The 21292-nt window shown below is 49.8% G+C and overlaps 1 protein-coding gene across 11 annotated transcripts in view; it reads left to right on the plus strand.

Moving 5' to 3' along the window:
- The window catches only part of FAM120B (family with sequence similarity 120B), a 107697-nt gene that overhangs the window by 57867 nt on the left and 28538 nt on the right, over positions 1-21292 (plus strand). For 7 of the 11 annotated variants that reach the window (XM_040628091.1, XM_040628083.1, XM_040628082.1 and 4 more), the window contains 3 exons: positions 16247-16453; positions 17829-17937; positions 19711-19803. In XM_040628091.1, coding sequence (XP_040484025.1) covers positions 16247-16453; positions 17829-17937; positions 19711-19803 — 409 coding nt within the window. Of the gene's footprint in view, positions 1-16246; positions 16454-17828; positions 17938-19710; positions 19804-21292 lie in introns of those variants that run through there. The other 4 variants (XM_040628087.1, XM_040628085.1, XM_040628088.1 and 1 more) reach the window with 2 other exon arrangements.

Here is a 21292-nt window from a genome sequence, read left to right on the forward strand (position 1 = left end):
GAGAATTGCTACCCCAGCTTTCTTTTGAGGTCCATTGGCGTGCAAGATGGTACTCCATCCCTTCACTGTCAGTCTGAATGTATCTTTGGGTTCAAAATGAGTTTCTTGTAGACAGCAAATGGGCTTCACTGTCAGTCTGAATGTATCTTTGGGTTCAAAATGAGTTTCTTGTAGACAGCAAATGGGTGGGTCATGTCTTTTTATCCCATCTGCAACCCTGTGGTGTTTTATGGGAGCATTTAGGCCATTTACATTGAGACTGATTATTGAGAGAGATGATTTTAATGAAGCCATGTTGCCAGTAAAGTCTTTGTTTCTATCGGTTGTGACTTTCTGTTCTGTATCACTCTTGGGGCCTTTTTACCTTTATAGAACCCCCCTTAATATCTCCTGTAGGGCTGGTTTTGTGGTTACGAAATTGGTCAGTGACTGGCGATTCTGGAAGGTCTTTTATCTCTCCATCAATTCTGAATGACAGCCTTGCTGGATAAAGGGTCCTTGGCTGCATGTTTTTCTCTGAAAGAGCTTTAAAAATGGCTCCCCAACCCTTTCTCTCATTCCAGGTCTGTGTAGACAGGTCTGACGTAATCCTGATACCTTTGCCTTGGTATGTGAGAAATTTCTTTGCCCTGGCTGCTTTCAATACTGTATCCTTGGATCTAAAATTTGCGAAATGCACTATGACGTGACGTGGTGTAGGTCTGTCATGGTTGAGCTTGGGAGGGGTCCTCTCTGCCTCTTGGAAACGGATGTTTGTTTCCCTTGCTAGATTAGGGAAGTTTTCAGCTACAACTTGTTCAAATATCTCTTCTAGACCTCTGTTTTTCTCCACCCCCTCGGGGATGCTGATGATTCTGACATTGGAACGTTTCATTGAGTCAGTAATCTCCCGTAACCTATATTCCTGAGCATGGATTTTTTTGAGTCCAGATTCTATTTTAGCTTTTTCTTCTACTAACCCATCTTCCAATTCGCTGATATGTTCTTCTGCCTCATTCACCCTGGCTGTCAGACCCTTTAGTTTTGACTGCATTTGGCTCATAGAATTTTTAATTTCTGCCAGGTTCGCCTCCATTTCCGCCCTTAGAGATTCTATATTCTCATTAACATTTTTGTTAATACTTTTTTCAAGTCTACACATCATCTTGACCATTGTTACTCTGAATTCCGTTTCTGATAATTTGGTTATATCCATATCCATTAGTTCTGTGGCAGAGGCCACAGACTCCTTTTCTTTTCTTTGCTGGGGGGGATTTTTCCTTCTCGTCATTCTGACGAGGAGAGGTTGCGGGGTTGTCCAGAGCCCAAATTATTGACCGGGACCCAGGCCGTGCACCCTTGTTTTATAGGGATCTTAGTGATGTGGGGTTCTTGATTTTTCAGCCTGCCTTCTGGGGGTGGGGCCTGCTGCGCCGATACTCAGGCAACCCTGTTTGGGTAGAGTCTCTGTGTCCCCTGCGAGGGGGGATGGGGATGGTCACCCTGTGAGCCTGTGTTTCCAGGCGTTTGTTCTCTGGCGGCTTTTTCCTGGTGGTTTGCTGTGCCTCTTCTGAGAGTCAGAGCAGCAGCGGCCGAATCTCAGCCTCTGTCTCAGAACAGAGGGATTGTGGACCGTTCTCCACTGATGTTCTGGCCACTGTTACTGTTGGTGCTGCTCAACCCTGCAGCATCCTTGGATGTGTGCCCCACACCCGGTGTCCCAGCCCTCACTTCCAGGGCCGGCGTGTCTCTGTCCTTCGTGTTTCTAACACCACCAGCCGCTCCCGGATCTCCCGGTCTCAGTCTGGTTCCAGTGAGCGCACCGGAGCTCCGTTTCAGTCTGGTCGCACGTGTTCCCCCGGCTCACGGTCTCAGTCTGCTCTCCCGCGAGTCCACCTGCTCCCCCGTGCAGGTGGCTACCGCTTCCCGGTGCCCAAATGCGGCGGCTCCCTTCCCCTTCCCTTTATCTTCCAATATCCGTGCGTGGTTTCACGGCTCCCCGCTTCGTACCTCAATACTCAGCGCTAGAGATGTTCATTTGTAGAGATCCAGATGTATCTTCCTGCGTCTTAGGCTGATTCCGTGAATGTTCAGGCTGGTCTGGTACCTATCCACCTGGACTCAGGGGACTGGCTGAAAAAGGGGTCCCCTACTCCTCCACCATCTTAACTCCTCAGTGAGGACTCCATTTTGATCAGCTAGCGGATTTTTTTATAACTTTTATGGAACCTTTGTGCATTGTTGGTACTCAGATTTTGATTTGCTTAATACTTTTATCAGTCACTGTATTTATGTTTAGGCTAGAGTGCTTGTAGAAGTATTTTGTCTTCGGGGTGCCTGGGTGGCTCAGTCGTTAAGCGTCTGCCTTCGGCTCAGGGTGTGATCCCAGGGTCCTGGGATCGAGCCCTACATCAGGCTCCTCCGCTGGGAGCCCGGTTCTTCCTCTCCCACTCCCCCTGCTTGTGTTCTCTCTCTCTGTCAAATAAATAAAATCTTTAAAAAAAAAAGTATTTTGTCTTCATGAATCAGAATGTTCAAATAAAATTTATTTTTCTGTAGCAGAAACAAATCTAAGGATATAATTTCCATCTAACCTTTGTTTTTCAAAACCCATACTCAGGTTGGCAGAAATGTACCCAGGGTTGAGGGGGATGGATGTCTCTGAGATGTCCTTGTCCTGCTGTCTGTACTCTGGATCACAGTACCGGCCCACAGGACATGGGTGCCCGGTAGAGCTCATGCACTGCTGTGGGCGCGGGGGGCAGTCTGTGCCCCTCCTCTTCCTGACCTATGGGTCCTGTCTCCTCACTCTTGCTCTGACACTTCATGCCTGTGGCAAATCTGAGCCTCTAAAGCTCTCCCGGGGGCCAGACTTTTGAAAGGCAGAAGCCGGAACTTGATTTTACTCTCTGTTGCTCCCATGTATTGATTGTAGGATGTCTTAGGTGACTAGAGGTCCAGGCAGTAAGGGGAAGAATGGTGCAGTTGTGACTAATAGTTCAAATATTATCTCGCTGTGTTTCTTACAAAGATTAGTCTTTTATCATTCTTTTAAATCTGGTTCTTTCTGTAATTTTACACTTTTGAGTAGAATTGTATAATCTCGTGGTGGTTGTGGGTTGACTGGGTGGACGTGTTGCCATGATGTGTGATGATATAGGAGGGGAGACCAGTGGGGGTTTAACTGAGCCCATCTTTGGAGCCGTAGGATGGTGTGGGATGCCCCGTGGGCTCTGTGGCTCAGACTGGAGAGGGGATGGGGCAGGGAGAGTGGTGAGCGGTGTGCTTGCCCACGGCAGCAGGAGGCCACACGCCACAGGATGCTCACGTGCTGTGCAGTTCCCATCGTGGTTTCCTCAGGTACCTGAACTTGTTTCCGGTCTTCACGACTTTACACTTGGCTGTGCTTTCTCTTCTCTCTGCTCTTGGGTCCTTTCTGTAAGCCCTCAGAAGACACAGAGAAGTTGTTTTTCTTGTTTGTTGTGTGTGATCGTCAGTTCTGAACCTCAGGGGCATGTCGGGAGGGCAGCTGGAGCTTCGAGCCCCCAGCCCTGCTGACCCCCGCACTTCTGGGATAGCACCGCAGCTCAGTTGGGTGGAGAGCATCTTTTTGTGCATGTCGCGTCTAGTGTGGACATTTTAGGGATGTGTCCAGGGTGCTGCTGGCAGCCAGACCCTGTGCACAAGAGCGCTGGGGCACTGAGCACCTGCTGTCTTGTTCCTCTGTGCAGGCGTCTGTCCACGTCCGAAGAGCACCTCTCACACAGTGATGTGACACGAACGAGGCACTGGGTCTGAATGTGCTCGATGTCTCAAGGCAGGTGCCGTGGAAGGGTTGGCCCTGCTGTTGTCACTGGCACAGTGTTGGTTCTTCCCATCCCTGCCCCTGTGCGTTAGGAGAAACATACGGTCTTGACTTTTCATTATTTGTTTACATGTAAATTCAACAACTATTTTTATTTTTTATTTATTGGCCTGTAACTGACATACAATGTTGTGTTAGATTCAACAAGTGTTTTCAAAGTCCCTGCCGTATGCGCAGTGAGGGGCCTCGGTGACAGGTGTCACCACACACAGTGAGCAGCCTGGCACGTTGAACCTCTGCTGGGTTCTCGGAGGCTCCCATGTGGGTCAGGCAGACCTGCTGTGCTGTTCCTCCACTTTGCAGGGCCTGCCAACTGTCCCGACTCAGGAGGGCCGAGGAACAGCCGGGCGTGAGTGGATCCCAGCCCTGCCCGTCAAGGTCCACGCAGTGCCCTTGAGGGTTACTTTGTACGATTGTGCCTCACTACAACCAGGGGACCTTACCAGTGAGCGGGACCTTCAGCGTAGAGCCTCTGAAACCTGACCTGCAAGTTCTTGTTGTTCTGTCTAATAGTGCTGTCCTCCACCCAGGTGGGATTCCACGTGCTCATCGGACAGTCGCCCTGGAGCCACGCTCTCTTAAGCTGAGTTTAGGTTGGCTCAGGGGCTGCAGCTTGCCAAGAATGGTAGTTTTGTTCCATTTAAATGTCATTTTGCATAATTGCTGATAAGCCCCAGTTAATGGACATTCCTTGGCGAAGGAACACCACCAGTCGAGCCGTTTACTCTTCATTATTTCCTGTGAAGCTTTGGAACGTTGGACCTGGTTTTTCCAGTTTCTGGTCCCCATCAGACGCTCCATCACCTGGGCAGGAATCTTGCAAGGCTCGGCTCCTCCTCGTCTTTACTCCAAAGCACCTGACTATTTCTAAAATATGGGTTGCTTGTCTTTATAAATTTTATTTGTAATGCCTCACCTGTTAGCCACATGGAACTCACCCATGCTTGTGGATGACTGCTAGCCTGGAGCCAGGCCCAGCCGTCTGGCCATGCTGACCGGGGCTCCCTGGGTGTCCCCTCAGCGCCTCTTCTTGAGGAAGAGGAACAGCTGCCGTGGGATTTCTCTTGCTGGAAGATGACCTCAGAGCTTGATGTTAGGCCTACAGCCTGTGACCACGCTCTGCTCTCCCCTTGTTCTTTTCTGTGTTCACTGAGTGACAGGGGAGTGATCTTGGTCGTCGAGCTTCCACAGGCCCCAGTCTCTCCACTCTGTCTTCCGTGCATCTTCAGCCTCTTCCTTAATAGACTTGTCGAGGAGGAATGGTATGGTCTGTTCTCTGAAACCGTACATTATAATTAGGAAAGTAAACTCACAAGGCAGACATGGCTGAGAAATACTATTTTCTGTCTCCCAGACGTGGAGAAGCACAGGGAAGCACCGCGGACGTGCCAGTTGCTCCTGACGTGAGCCCATCGCTAGGATTGCATGTGGCAGTGCCAGATCCGCGTGAACTAGCCAAGGGACTCAGGCTCGAGCACCACCTCTGCCTGTGCCTCCGTGTGCCGTGTGTCCTTTAATCTCCCGGGGTTTTCTACCCTTGCTTATATTTAGAGCCAGGAAGGGCAGGGGCGCCTGGGTGGCTCAGTCAGTTGGGTGTCTGACTCTTGATTTTGTCTCAGGTTGTGGTCTTGGGGTCATGAGCTCGAGCCCTGCGTTGGGCTCCACACTGAGTGTGGAGTCTGCTTGGAATTCTCTGTCTCCCTCTGCCCCTGCCTCCCTTCCAAAAAAACACCAGAGAGGAGAGAGAGAGCACGCATGGTGGAGGCGGGGTTGGGGGTGGGAGAAGAAAGCCGTGTTTAGGAAACTGGATTAATGCCCATACAGCTTCTTAAACAAAAAGTGCCCTAAAGCACTGGTGGTGTCACCCCGTCCTGTGACCCCAGGGCCACGTAACTGGGCTTGAGGCCAGAGTCTTGTGTTGGTTCTTGCACCTGCTTTGACATGGTTACATGTTCACTTCTCCGGGGTGGGGCAGTGAAGGGGTAAGTTACTTGGAAGCTGGGAGGTGGGGCCCAGCATGACCAGTGTAGCTCACCTGAGCCTAAAGGAGAAAGTCAATATATTGAGGAAGTGGGGTAAACCGGTGGGGCCCCCAGGGGCTCTGTTTCAGCCACTCACTTTGCCCGAGGTGGGACACATTTCCTCGCTGGCACCACCAGGACCTGACAGGTCCCGACTGTCACTGACAGGGCCACGGGGGACGGTGTTCGTAGCTGAGGCTTTGTTTCCACTTAAAAAATGCCCAGCTCTAAGTTCAGCACATTGTAATGTCATTTGGGGTTGGGTATTTTTCCAGAGCAAACGTTCTGGTTGCCATCCCTCAGTGCGTAGTGACGTGCACTGCTGCCCGAGTCGTCTCCGGGAGGAACTGCAGATAGCACCGTTCTACCTTCCATTTCCTCTGTCCTCACGGCGCATCATGACTTAGTATTTCAAGCTGTTAGAGAGCTTTGCTTTTGAAGGCCTTTTGGAGGACATGAGTAGGTCATGTTCTGGTGTCAAATCTGTCTTTATTCCATTACACTTCACTTCCTTGAGGGCAGGGCCTACACGTCTGCAGTGTGTGTGCAGCTCGTTAGTCCCGGTGATCCCCTGGCACCACGTGAGACCACTGGGACCCGCAGAAGGTACGTGATGGCTCACAGTCCCTTGGCTGGGATGGGGGACTCCCAGCTTCGGCTCTTCCTGCAGCAGCTGTGGTACCTGGGCCACTCCTGAGCTGCGGTTAAGGTGTTAGTGTGGAGCCTGTCCTTGGTGGGGCCATTGCTGTGACCAGTGTCCCGGCCTGGAGTTTGCTATTTCAGCATTGCGCCAAGGGAGAGCTCACTGTGGAGCGCTTACCGCGTGCACACATATAGACAGCAGGGTCTCCTTCCAGAATGGAAGCTGGCACAGCACAGCTGTCAGGAGCGTGCACTGTTCTTAACAGCGTGCGCCTCGGCTTGGGGCATACCGTGGCCTCCAGCGTGTGTGCACTTGCAGCTTGCCCTGTGTCACACAGCATGCGCACAGGAAGGCCATGATTCTGTCCTGTACACAGGCATCGTGTTAGGAAGTGGAGTCAACCCATTCTCCCGATAAAGACCCTCTACTTGTCCATTTGTAGGGCAGCAGCGGTTGATAGAGAAGTAAATACACTGTGTATCATGTTCTGGTATTTAAGAGGCAGACTCACTCATTCAGTAGAAATTGGAACACTGACTCTGTCAGACCTGTCCTGGGGGCGCAGGGAAAGGGAGGAGGTCGTCCCAGAAGGGTGGGTTCAGTGGAAGTGTGACTGTGGTGAGCAGCAGCCCTCCTGGGATGGGAGGGCATTCCTGTCCCCTCCTCCTCCTCCAGGCATTTGCCCCTGGGTGGAATTTGATGGATCCTAGGTGAGAATAGGGTAAGGACAGGAGTGCCTCAGAAGAGAGCAAAGAAGTTAGCTGGGTTCGTTGTGCAGCTTACAGACTGAAGAGGTGGGTCTGGTCACAGCTGGGACTCCCCTGCCTGTGTGTGGAGGGGGCTTGGGCAGCAAATTGACAGGCAGACCTCCAGGGGCCACATGTGCCGGCCCAAACAGGTCATGGGGTGGAGACAGTGGGTCTGGCAAGGGGCCTAGCACAGGGGTGCGGGGGCTGCCGCAGGTGGGACGGAGGATGAGACCTGTTCAGGAGGCAGGCTTGGCAGGGTTCAGGGAATGCTTACAGGCTGAGGTAGATGACCCGGGTGTGGGGATCCCATTTTCCTGGTTTGGGTGTCCGAGGTGAGACATAAAGAGCGAGCTCAGTTTGGGGAGGGCGCATGTGCAATGTGTGTCTGGACAGGTCTGAAGCTTGGGGAGAGTTGGCGTTGGAGATGGATTTGGAAACGTGAGCCCATTGGGTTTTATCAACACAGGGAGAAGAAAGAGGCGTAGCAAAAGGATGTCAGCTAGGGGGTTCCTGAGAACACCCTCATGAAGGACAGCAGAGAGCTTGAACAGAAGACGGGTGCACAGGGGGCAGAGCGCCCAGGCGTAGGGGGCCACCCGGAGAAAAGACGACATGCGTGCTAGACTTGAACCTGGAACAGCTTCTGAAGAGTGGGGGGCGGGGACTGAGGCCAGAGAGGGTGAGATACCCCTCCCCTCGGTGGGGCCTGGAGAGTTGGGGAGCTTGGGGAGAGAGAGTGACAGGGGCTGTTCACAGAGTGACGGTATGGGTATGTACACCCGAGGGAGGAGAAGGAAGTTCCCTCCTTCAGTACCACCTGCCTTGTGCGTCGTCTGTAGGGGCTCACGTGGTATTTCCTGACCCCCACACCAGAGCGGGCACGGCCCTTTCTGGGCAGCAGAGAAGCCTTGAGGATAGAACAGTTAACCCCTAAAGTTGGGATCCAAAGGGAAGTGATTATGTTTGAGAAATGAAATTATCAGCAAATCCAGCCCTTTAAGACCCTGACCTTATTTCTGGTTTAATGTGTTCTTCTTGGTTTAGGGTTTATTTTTAGTACCTGATAATTAAAACTGTACTAGAGGTTCCAAAAATGCCGATGTCTGTTTGTGGAATTATCCTCAATGAACACACTTTGCAAACCCTCCAGCAAAGACTGCGTGAGGCTAAGGAAAGCAAGCACGGGCCGCAGGGTTGTGGCCCATCTATTTAAAGTGCTCACCTGCCACCGCGTGTGTTTATTTTTGTCATACCCAGAATTGCTGTTGTACATGGGATATAATTTTAAGGCTTCTTGAAATAAGAGCGTATGAACTGGAACAGGAAAAAAAAAATACATCTTTATTTTCACCAACTTCTAACTGAAATTCATTCTTTCCTTTATGAGAGAGTCCACAAATCCTAGTAATAATAGCAGCAGCTGTGGCTGTGTCACCAGTAGGGATCACAGAGGATCCGATGTCACCTTCTAGTGGAGAAGTCCGTGTGTGTCCTTTCCTGTCATCCTCGTCTCCAGATTAGTTATTACACCCACTACTCTCTCTTATTATTTAAAGATACACAAAGAAGTGAGTAAATTCCTATATCATAAATTTGTGTTATTTTTAAAAACTATACTTCATTATAATTAATTCTTTTATAAGCCTGTTATTTTATTGTATGTATTTAATGGTATTCTGAGAAAGAATCCATAGGTTTCACCAGACTGCCAAAAATATTTATGATATGAAAATGTTGAGACCCCTGGCTGAAGAGACAAAGTGTGCTGGGGCTGCCCTCAGGAGTGGGAGACTGAGGTAGTCCAGATGGATTTTCCTGTTGAGGACAAATAGAAAACCTAAAAAATATATTAAAAAAATCTGGAAGTATCAGATAACTAAAAAGGTCATAAAGAATTATTGAGTGAAGATTATAGAAAACCAGAAGTCCGTGAAGGTCAGCCAAGAATTGGGAACCACTTTTGCTACAGAGTATTTGCCTGATAAGAAAGGAAAAAACATAATTGGCCGCAGTCAGGAGTAGACAGGGTGTTGCCACAGACCCCGCCAAGAGCACAAGGGTGAAGGGAATGCTCCAGGCAACTCTGTACACACACAAATCCAGCAGCTTAGATGTAGTAGAGTAGATCCCCCAAGGCACAAATGACTGCAGTCCACCCATCATCTAACAGATTGTAGACAGCCAGATAACCGTTAAGGAAATTGCATTCATAGTTTTTAAAACTCTCCAAAATACACCTGTAACCCAGTTGGTTTCACTCAATCATTTATCAGCATCCAGAGAATTAATGTCAGTTCTACACACTATCTTCCAGCAAATGTAAGAAGATGGACTACTTCCCAACGAGACCAGTATTACCCTGATACCAAAACCAGATAAATGAATTACAAGAAAAAGAACATGTCAGGCCAGTGTCCCTCATAAACATAGATACAGAAACCCTTAACAAAATGTTAGCAGATCAAACGAAGCAGGGTGTAAAAAGAAGTATACACCATGACCAAGTGGGATTGTTTACTGCCGGGACGCATGGCTAGTTCAGAATTCAAAAGCCTGTCTCTGTAATTCTGTCATAGGCTAATGAGGAAAAATCACATGATCATATCAAGTATTCAGAAAAAAACATTTCACAACATTCAGTACGCATTCGTGATAAAAACTCAGAGAATAGGAAGAGAAGGGGCCTTCTTCAGCTTGATAAAGAATATCTACGAGATCCCTGGCAGCTGACATCATGCACACCAGTGAAGGGCCGCGTGCCTCCCCCTGAGGTGGGGACGAAGGCCAGGATGTCTGCTCACACCACCCCTCTCAAGAGCACGGAGCAGGCAGGTGTGACCTGTGCACTGAGGCAGGGAAAGGAACTAAAAGGCATGCAGATCACCGAGGGACAGAAAGACAGTCCCAATTTGCAGATGACATGATTCTCTACACAGAGAATCCCAAGGAATCCATCAAAAAACTCCTAAAGCTAGTGAGAGTTCAGCAAGAGCTCAGGCTGGAGACGGACATAAAAACAAACAAAAAGACCACCGTTGCATCTCTCTATACTAAAATTTAAAAGATATACCACCACTTACATGGTTCCACAAAGAATTACCAAGGTGTAACCCTAACAGACATGTATAGTATCTGTGCCCCAAGAATTACAAAATGCTGGTGAAAGAAGTCAGCTTAAGCTTGAGTTCATGGAGAGACAGACACACCATGCTCACGGGCTATAAGTCTTTGCACAGTGGAGAGAGGTCCCTGCTCTCCAAACTGATGGACAATTCCTAGCAAAATCCCAGCAAGGGTTTTTTGTTGTTATCGATAGGACAAGGTTGTTCTAAAGTTTATATGGAAGAGTAAAAGAACTAAAATACGGCCAGAACAGTTCTGAAAAGGAAGACTAACATGGGAGGAGTATAGCTTGTTAATATGGCTGATAATATAGCTTGTTGGGTAACTACACGAACCAAGACTGTGGGTTGGCCAAGGATTGGACGCATGGGTCAGTGGAACCGAGCAGAGAACTAGAAGCGGAACCACACAGGTATTGCCGCCCAATTTTGGCGAAGTGCAGAACTCTCGTGGACAGGCTGTGCTGGAGCAGTTACACAACCACAGACAAAAAAAGGGGTCGTGACCTTAACCTCACCATTCATGCAAAAGAGTAACTCAAGTAGATCACCAAGCTAAATGCAAGAGGTACCACTCTAGAACTTTTGGGTAAAAATAGAAAACTTTGGAATCTAGGGCTCGGTAAAGAGTTCTTGGGCTTCACATCAAAAGCATGATCCATAAAAGAAAAAAATCAATAAGCTGGACTTCATCAAAATTAAAAACATTTAGAAGGGGGAATGAACCACGAGAGACTATGGACTCTGAGAAACGAACCGAGGGCTTCAGAGGGGAGGGGGGTGGGGGAACGGGATAGGCCGGTGATGGGTAGTAAGGAGGGCACGTGTTGCATGGAGCACTGGGTGTTATACGCAAACAATGAATCATCAAACTTTACATCAGAAACCGGGGATGTACTGTATGGTGACTAATATAACATAATAAAAAATTTTTAAAAAAATATTTGGTCTGTAAAAATGAGGAAACGACAAGCTACTGAATGGGAGAATATATTTACCAACACATGTCTGACAGAGGTCTTCTAAGTAGAAAATATAAGGAGTCTCAAAACTCAGTAATAAAAACCAAACAGTCCACTTAGAAAGTGGGCAAAAGACACAAACAGACATTTTACTGAAAAAGATGTCTGCCTGGCAAACAAGCACGTGGAAAGTTGTTCCGCGTTCGTTAAAGCTTCAGCGAGGGGCTGCGTTGCATGTATCAGAACAGCCAAAACATTGGCAAGCCCCCGCGAGGAGAATGGGGTCCTTGCACACCAGTCTCCTAAGCAGCAGTGGGACTCCTTTTGGAAGGTGCGTCAGCTCCCTAAAAACTAAGCATGCACTTACACTGCATGTCTCAACAGTCCCCCTCCTAGCCCTTTGTCCCACAGAAATGAAGACTTCTGCTCACAGCAGACCTGGACGTGAGCATTCCCAGCAGCTGCACGTGTGACAGCAAGAGCTGGGAACAAGAACAACGTCTTTAACTAGACAAACACTCAAACCAGCTGGCCCGTCTGCACTGTGCAGTCACTCACGGCCGGCCCGACACACACAAAAGCATGAGCTGATCTCGGAGGGTTGTGCTGAGTGAGGAAGCCAGTCCCCACATGGCCACACTCTCAGAATGCCACGTTTGGAGAGATGGAGGGTGGGGCGGGGCAGGGTACCACTCAGGCTCTGCATGAGGGAGGCCCTGTATCTGATGGTGGTGGTGGTGGTGATGCAGATGGTGTGTGTGACATCACACACATCCGTGCATGTGGAAGGGCTTGTCTCCTGGTCTTGATGCCGCACTGTGGAACGTAGGGTCTTAGCACTGGGGGTGAGGGTGCGTCATGGGACCTTCCGTACAGCCTCTGCAGCATCACTGCAAAATAAAAATCCCAAACCAACCCTGTGCTGCCTACCAGACACACACCCAGAAGGGAGGGACACCAGGACATCTGAAGAGGAGGACAGAGGTGAGCTGTGCACTCACCCTAAGGAATTGCTGTGACTAGATAAGAAAAAGTGGACTTTAAGTGGACTCTTTACTAGAGAGATGATGGTCAAGAGCGTGTCTTGACTCTCTAACTGGGTAGTTAGCATGGGCAGCTTCAGAAATATTTGAAATGAGGATTGCCAGGACGGCAAAGAGAAACACTACAGTGGCAACAGAGCTCAGCAAACGATGGCCCTGTAGGCCAGATCCAGCCCACAGCCTGTTTTTGTACCATCCTGCAAGCTAAGAATGGTTTTTACAGTTTTAAAGTGTTATTTCCTAAAAAGAACAACATTCAATAGAGACTGTACAGGGCTGGCGAAGCCTGGTGTCTTAACCGTCTTGGCCCTTGAAGAAAAAGTTTATTGAGTGCTGCTTTAAGCCGTCCCTCTGCAGAGCATGGAGCAGAGGGAAAATCACTAAGGGTCAGAGTCTGCGAGCACAGCGAACACATGACCTCGTGTGCGTGTAGATGCCACTCCCAGAGTCACAGGACAGTGCGCACAGGGGTGGCTGACACAGACCGCGTGACAGTCCTGGTGGCCCAGCCAGCGCGAGACCACTGAGGCCGTCTGTCTGCTTTCTGACCACGGTAGACATGATCTGGAAGCCAACAATAACACAAAAATTAAAACTCCCAATCACTTGAATTTAAATAGTATATTTCTAACTCATGGTTGCAAATAGAAATCACAATAGACATTATAAAATAATTTGAATGACAAATTTGAATGACAGTGAAAATAGTCATATTGAAATTAGCAGATGAAGCCAAAAGCTGTTCTTAGAAGGAAATTTATAGCATTAAATGAATATGTTTGAAAAGGAGAAACGCTGAGAGCTTGTTCATAATAAAAACTCTCAGTAAACTCAGACTAGAGGGCAACTTCCTTAATGTAGGAAAGAGTAAAATCAGCAGAAATCATATTAATGGTGAAATATTGAAAGACTTTCCTCTCTAGTGGGAGTGAGTCAGGGGTACCTTCTTTAAACGGGGAGCCTTAGCAAGAAGAGCAGTCCGAGGAAAGAAATATAAGGTGTAGGGTTTAGAAGAAGTAAAACTTACTACCATTGACAGATGGCATGATTGTATAAATGGAAAATCATATCTACACAGCAGCCCTTAGAATTAGTAACCAAACTTAACAGGGGCTAGATACAAAGTCAGCATACACAACCTAAATGTATTCTGTAAAACAATAGCAAGTAAAAAATAACCCCCAATTTTTTTATGTTTACACTAAAATCAAAAGAAAATGAAATAGCAAAAAACAAGCTGTACAAGACCTCTACATTGACAGGCACAAAATTTCTGAAAGAACCTAACTTGAAGAAGACTCCCCGTTTTAGGTGTCCGTAAGCCCTAGTCATGCATAGGATCCAAGCATTCCCTGTGGGAAGTCCATGTGTGGTGGCGTGCGCTAGGACAGTGGGGACAGCCCTCTGCTCACGGTGTGAAGAGCTTCACGAGGAGCGTCCCCGGAAGAAGACAGAGACAGCAGTACATACACTGCCTGATCGTTCTTGTACATTCACAGGCATGTGAAACCGTTTGTTACAGCTTGAGAGTTTGGTTAGTGCTTCCTTTCCAGGGCGGTGAGGGTGGCAGGGAGGCCAGCAGGGGCTTCTGTGATGCCAGCACCATGCGCTCTGTGGCGTAAGTGTTGGTTGCACGGCTTGTGGAAGCTTACGTGGGACACATGGGATCCATGCTTTGGGGGTGGTACTCCTCGCTTGTAATTTACTTTAAAACAAACGGGTATAGAAGGGATGAACACAAGATGTGAACAAGAATTGATTCCCGGGGCGCCTGGGTGGCGCAGTCGTTGGGCGTCTGCCTTCGGCTCAGGGCGTGATCCTGGTGCTCGGGATGGAGCCCCACATCAGGCTCCTCCGCTGGGAGCCTGCTTCTTCCTCTCCCACTCCCCCTGCTTGTGTTCCCTCTCTCGCTGGCTGTCTCTGTCAAATAAATAAATAAAATCTTTAAAAAAAAGAATTGATTCCGTTACAGAAAAATCTACCAAATTAGAGAAGTGCCCCCAGTATGCGGAGAAAATACATAACATCTGTATCAGGGCACCTTTCCCACAGGCTAGTCTGATGCTGAGTAGTCACTGTGGTCTGAGTGCTGGGGCCAGGGCCCACGGTGATGGGGCCGGGGTGGGGAAGCTCAGGGCTGCTTGAAGTTTGCAAGGAGGAAGGAGGTAGAGAAGATGCGACGTTCTAGAGTCAAGTTAATCCCGTGGTGCGTTGTCCACACAGGAGGGCTGAGCCACACGTGACCCTGAGCCCTTGAAATGTGGCTAGAGCATCTGAGAAACTGAGTATTTGATTTTGGTTCATTTAAATTCAGATATCACGTATGGCTCCTGGCTCCTGGCTTGGACAGTGCAGTTGTAGACAGACAGTGATGGGGAAGTGCAGGAGCTCGACACACAGTGGGACGGTGGAGAGTGCTGCAGGGCACGGCCGGGGCGGGGGGCGGGGGCACCTAGCGTGGTGGGGAGCGGCCAGCCAGCACAGGCCTCACCTGGAGGTGCCTGCAGAGCAGAGGCAGTGAAGACATCCACTTGTAATTACTCAGTGCCCCCTCAGCCCCACAGACCTGTTCCGTTCTTGCTCTTTTTAGGATGATATAAAAAGTTGTGCTGACAAGACATGCTTTCATTAAACCTTAGATTGGGGCGCCTGGGTAGCTCGGTCGGTGAAGCATCTTCCTGCAGCTCAGGTCATGATCCCGGGGTCCTGGGATCGAGTTCTGCATCGGGCTCCTTGCTCAGAGGGGAGCCTGCTTCTCCCTCTGCCTCTGCTGCTCTCCCTGCCTGTGCTCCCTCTCTCTCTCTCCCTCTCTCCCTCTCTGACAAATAAAGTCTTAAAAAAAAAAACCTTAGGGGCGCCTGGGTGGCACAGCGGTTAATCGTCTGCCTTCGGCTCAGGGCGTGATCCCGGCATTATGGGATCGAGTCCCACATCAGGCTCTTCCGCTATGAGCCTGCTTCTTCCTCTCCCACTCCCCCTGCTTGTGTTCCCTCTCTCGCTGGCTGTCTTTCTCTGTCGAATAAACAAATAAAATATTAAAAAAAAAAAAAAAAAAAACCTTAGATTAACTCTGGGGTAATTGCAGTTCATAATAACTCTTAAAATGGTGATCAGTTCTATTTTAATCAGTGAAGTGAACCCTTATCAAGAGGATAAAACGTCTGTGACTTCTTTCGTGGCTTAGTTTGGTTTTGTAAACTATATAGGATATGCAGTGACATTTAAAATAGCCACCGTTTAATTTGAGCAGCCTTGGTCAACCAGACACCGAGAGATTCGGTGGACACTTGCTAGGTTATCTATTCACGTGTGTGCAGTCAGCATGGGCCCCGCATCCCAGAAGCAGACGTGGCTGCAAGAGCCTGTCTGTAGCGGCTTCTCTGTCCCAGCACAGTGAGAATATGTGACGTCAGGGTAGGTTTGACAACAAAAAGAAATATTTTGTATTCGTATGACTTAATTTGTAAAAAGTTATCCACTCATCAGGCCTGTGAGATAATTAATACTTAATTAGAAAAACTGAGTGTGCCTTTTAAGAATATGGTGAGCTTATCGAGTACCTCAAACAGTACTCTCTTGGCTTCTCCTCCTTTGCTTTTCCTGGTGGACTGCAGCTTTGACATGTCAAGGGGCAGTTCTGAGTTGTACACAGGCCTGGGCAAACGTCTGGGGTGCGCCCAGTGGGTATGCGCGTGAGCGTGCACACTCGTGATGCAGCTCCCCCTCACGTTCCTGTGATCAGCGGGGCTCCCTGGGGGGCTGGTGGGCACAGCACCTGTTGGCTGCCGGGCAGCGCTGAGGTACAGGGTGTCTGCTTCCCCACGTGCATGACTCCTTTCCATTCTCTGTCTGCGACCCACAGCTTGACTACATCGACCCCCGAGCCGTGCAGCTTGGCTCCCTCCTGGTCCGCGGCCTCACCACTCTGGTCTTGGTCAACAGCGCGTGCGGCTTCCCCTGGAGGATGAGTGACTTCATGCCCTGGAACATATTTGACGGAAAGCTCTTTCATCAGAAGTACCTGCAGGCGGAGAAGGGGTATTCCGTGGAGGCCCTCGTGGAACAAAATGTGAGGTCATGGTGTTTTCGCGTTCAGAAACAAGAGGTTTGAGGTCAGGTGCTCAAATGCATCCTTAAGCTCAGAGTCCTGGGCCAGATATCAGTTCTGTCTGTCCCAGTGGTCACTTTCCTGGGAAGAGCAAACATGGGAGACACATGTTCCCAGGCTTTGAAATTTTACAGTTTAAACGCTGACCGTCGATTACGTGGTTGAAATTACTGCTCTTCTGAAAGAGGGTTGCATTATTCCAGAATGGCAGAAACACGAGTTGGGAGGCCTAAGGCTTCAGCGTTAGCATCTCTCATAGCTTCTCCCAAAATACCGCCATAGGGCTTGAGTCCCCAAACTCCTGCTGGGGGACGGCCGGGAGCGCCCCTCACAGTCCAGCAGAGCCCCCTATAGCTTGCTCTCCCTTACGCTTCTTGAATCAAGAAGGAGTGTTTCCCCAGAGGTGCCTTTGCAGACATCAGACTGATTCAATAGGAATAATGACCGTGTGTTTATGAAAATATCCCCTGAAGACTGCTGGTTTAGTTGGGGATGTTGGCTCTGCATTGTCCAGCTTCATGTGTATGAGTGCTCCCTGATTCCTCGGAGGGTTCCAAGGAAGGCCCCCGCCAAGAATGTTACAGTAGCTGCAGGCATGCACGAGAGCCTGTGGTCCACGGAGCAGTCACCATCCGTGAGGATAAAGCATGCTGAGCTTCGCATCAAATAGAAAACACTTGGAGAGATGCTGCCATCCCTGTGCCTCACCCAAACAAAAACCCAGGGCGTCCTTTGGGATTTAGAAGCAGCCAGTATCGTGTGCAGGCAGCAGCAGGGTAACAAGGGGGGGTGTTGCTCAGATCGGGCTTGTCACCGTGTATGGAAGTATGAAGGGTCAGAGCAGAGCAGACGGCAGCCACCGTCTGCAAACCCCCAGTTGTGGTCCTGGGTCTGATGTTACGGCCACGCACAGGGCGACCTCAGGTTCGGGCAGATGGGGCCGTGTGTCAGCAGTAAATGAAGTGGCCCGGAGGGGCAGGTCCGCCCCTCGCCCTGCTGCTGCTTCTCCTGAGGTGTCACCGCTCGAGAGACTGAGGACCCAGATGACCAGCCCAGGTTTGTTTGGATGGACTGTGTGGTCGTGGCCCAGATGTCACCACAGAACTCAGAGACCTTTTGGAAGTGACTCTTTAACCTACAGAAGAGCAGAAAGGATGTGGCTCTGGTGTTACCTCCCTAGGGACTCGGAAGGATGTCAGTTTTCTGAGAACCTCTTGTTAAGTTTCAGTGTTGAAGGAAATGCTCAAACAGTGTCCTTGGACACCGTGGTCACTGTTGTGTCTCCTGAGTGCATGCACAGGCCTGACACTGCTCACGCTGTCTGCTCTGTTTGCAGAGGTCCCGGCTGACCAAGTTCCACACGCTGAAGTCAGTCGTGTGCAAGGCGTGCGTGAAGGAGAACAGACGCATCGTCAGCAAGCAGCACTGGCGCTCACACCAGCCAGGTGGGCATCGCGGGCCCCATCTCCGCCAGGGCGGGCCTTACGGTGCAGGGTGCCGGCAGCCGGCTGGCGAGATTGGGAGAAAACACAAACGTAACACGCTGGGTGCTACCTAACAGTTCCAGTTCTGGCCCCTTGAGAAAGGTGTCTCCCAGAGGGCGCACCTGCTCGTCCCGTGACGGAGAGCTCCCCTGTGGGCTCGTACCTCCTCTCCAGAGCTCCCTGCAGCCAGACGCTGCCGGCATGGCGCTGGTTTGAGTGACCGGAGCTCTCTTTCTTCTCATAATAACACTTAGCTTATAAAGGAAACAGTTAAAAGGACATATAAATAACCTTTATTCTGTCAGGAGAACAAATGTTGACGGGTAACGCGTTTTTGCAGTTTTTCCTGTGCTTTTATCTCATCGTGATAGTCTGCTGTGCGGTCGTGCGCTCTGCTTGTCCAGACTCCCCTGTGACAGCGGTGCCCCTGTGCTTAGCACTCCAGCTCTGAAGTGGCTTCCATTTCTTTTCATTTTATATACGTTATTTCCTTAAAATAGAGCACCATAGTTTACGAGTTATAGGTCAACATGCAGTCAAATTTAGGTAAATCTTGCCAACTTGTTTTCTAAAAACCTTCATCTGTTTACAGCTTCACGGCGCCCTTGGCCGCGTTTACCAGTGTGGTGTTCTAACTAATGTGATAGATGAGAAACAGTTTATCTTGTTGACCGGATGATTCTTTGTTAGTGAAGTTGGCTGTCTATGGATGAGCTTCTGAGGAATTAATCATTTCACGTCCTCCTTGGGTTAGGGTCTGTGCCAGCCACTCCAGCAGCTCCGTCTCCTTCCTTGGCGGCTTAGAGAACTCTCCCCGATTCCTACCCCCCAGACTGTCTTCAGGGGCTCTGCTGGGCATTGGCCGCGCAGGTCTCTTCCGGAGAGGCTTTACGTCGTGAGGTCACTGTCAGGTGCTGTGTGTGGGGCCTGCCCCAAGGAGAGTCTGGGGGTAGGAGAGGGGCTTCCTCCCCATTTCCCAGGAGTCACAGACTCCCGCCTTGTCCTGCCCTTCTGTCTGCCCTTTGACTTTCTCCTGCCAACTGAGGATAGGCAGGATTTGAGACCCCAAAGCCAGAGCTTATTTGCAAAATAGATGTGCAGTGTTCTGCCTCTGTTGCCTGTCCACAAAATGGTTGGTAGCCTGTCCTGCATGCTCAGTGCCATGGGTTCCTGAGCGGTGGCCGGAGGCTGAAAGCTGCAGGTGGCAGAATGCGGGCTGCTTTCAGCTGGCAGACTTTCTCATGTTAAATTCTAGTCGAGACAAGTGGTAGAAGGTGTCAGCTTAGGAATTTTGGAGAGGGAACTTCAGGGTGGTTAAGTGTGTGGAGAATTGGGAGGAGGGCACACCTTGGTCTGGCTCTCAGAGTCCCGGGACTCCTACTCACCCAGAGCCCGAGCGCTGGTGGCCTGCAGAGTTGGGCCTGTGCCCCCGGGAGGCAGGGTCAGTCAGAACTGACTGCCGAGGGCCCTGCTCTGGCCCAGTGTCTGCCAGGCTGTTCGTCTGTCACCTGCACGGGGTCTCCTGGGGATTGTGTTTAAATTCAGACATCTACCCCCCCACCCCAGCTGTGGCCCCTCAGTCCACATTTTTCGTGGGCTTTCCCTATGATTTAAGGAAACTGGAAGTTTGAGAACTGCAGACCTGGTGCTGCCTTGCTACCCTCTTAGACATAATGTGTCATTTGGGTTAGGCATGTGGTAGCCTCCTAACGTGCTGATCACGTGTCCCCACAGGCAGGTGGGGGAGGCAGGGATCTGGCTCCCACAGGACAAGTTCCGGGTACAGCCGGGCAGGCCAAGGACAGCACTGGAGGGACCAGGGACCAGGTAAGAGGCTGGCGGCCGCGGGCTGCTCACGATGGTATTGTCTTGGCATCGTGCTTCTGGTGAAGGGCTGACCACAGATAAACGCACTGACATTCTAATTCTATTGCTGTGTGAAGTGGAGACAGAGAATGTCCAAGCTCAGTGCCGGTCTATCTCTGCTCCATGCCACTTTGTTTTCTGTCAGTTCATTCATCTGTTCAAGACCCTGTTTTTATAATTTACTCTGAAAAAGGCTCTTATAAAGGTTTCATGCATGTGCACCCCTCTCACAAAGAAAGAGCATTTTGATATTTTCTGTGATTTGGGTTGTATGTGTAAGACCCTTTTGGGTGATCAAGGAAATAAAATGAATGCTTTACTTTTTGGGTGTATAGTACAGGTGTCCAGTTTTCATGCATAAAGCTGAATTTAATACATAGTAATTTACATTTTAAATACAGAGAAAACCTCCTCAGTATTTAAATTCAAAATTCCTTGCAGTTTTCAAAGCCCGCTGTAGAGATTTTTATATTACCTAAGATTTACAATTTTATCCTTGCAAATATAAACAAACCTAAAATTTAGGGTTTTTTTGCAAGCTCTAAAATGTGTAGAGGTTTTGCAGATTACTCACATTATTACCCTGAAGCACAGCGAGTCTTACGTCATTAAGCAGAGCTGCGTGTCTCAGTCTGCCTGTGTTGGTGGCCACTGCATCTCATCACTTGGGATGTTGCTGAGGGGGAGTCTGAGGCTGTCTCCCTCTGGGTTCCTTTTGTTCTGGCAGAAAACGGGTTCCACTGTGTAGCTCAGTGAGGAATGAAGCTTACGATGACTGTTTTTGAAATGCCCCTCCCTGGCTCTGTAAGATTTACAGTCACTCTGGGTGTCCCTTTCACCTGCTGTAACGTGTTGAGTCCACCTCGCCAGTTCTGCCACCCACTGTCACCTGAAGCTCCTAGACGGTTGACCCAGTGAACGTAGCAGCATCCCACCCTCTGTCCATCTTGTCCAGGATGGGCACATGGTGACTGTACCCAGACCACCTGAGTGTTGATGCCAGCACAGCATAAACGAGATTAGGGCAAATCCCTTCTCCGTTATTTCAACCATTTTTGAGATTGCTTTTAATGTAGAAGGAATTGCAGTTTATTGAATTAAACTGGAAGTAGGGAACCCAGAGGACACAAGAGGGTTTGTCAGCTAGCTAGCATCAGACTGTGACAGCCACTGCTGTGGCCCTGCGTTCACACGGTGAGTGGGTGTCTGAGAGGGCGGCCCTCGGGGTGCCTTCGCCTTCCATCCACTTGGGGCCTGCAAGCACGGGCAGGAGTGCTCGTGTGGCCCTGCTGCATAGGCTGTCCACCGCAGCTTAGGGCTGCGTGGGAAGAGTGCAGAATTTCAGCTCCTATCTTCTTACAAATGACAGGCCTTCCTCCAGCAGCCAGGAGGGCCGGGACAAATGCACGTACAGTGAACGTCTCCCCGCCCCCCCCCCCCCCCGCGGTCT

Source organism: Ursus maritimus, unplaced genomic scaffold (assembly GCF_017311325.1).
Source record: "Ursus maritimus isolate PB19 unplaced genomic scaffold, ASM1731132v1 scaffold_13, whole genome shotgun sequence".
NCBI lineage: Eukaryota > Metazoa > Chordata > Mammalia > Carnivora > Ursidae > Ursus > Ursus maritimus.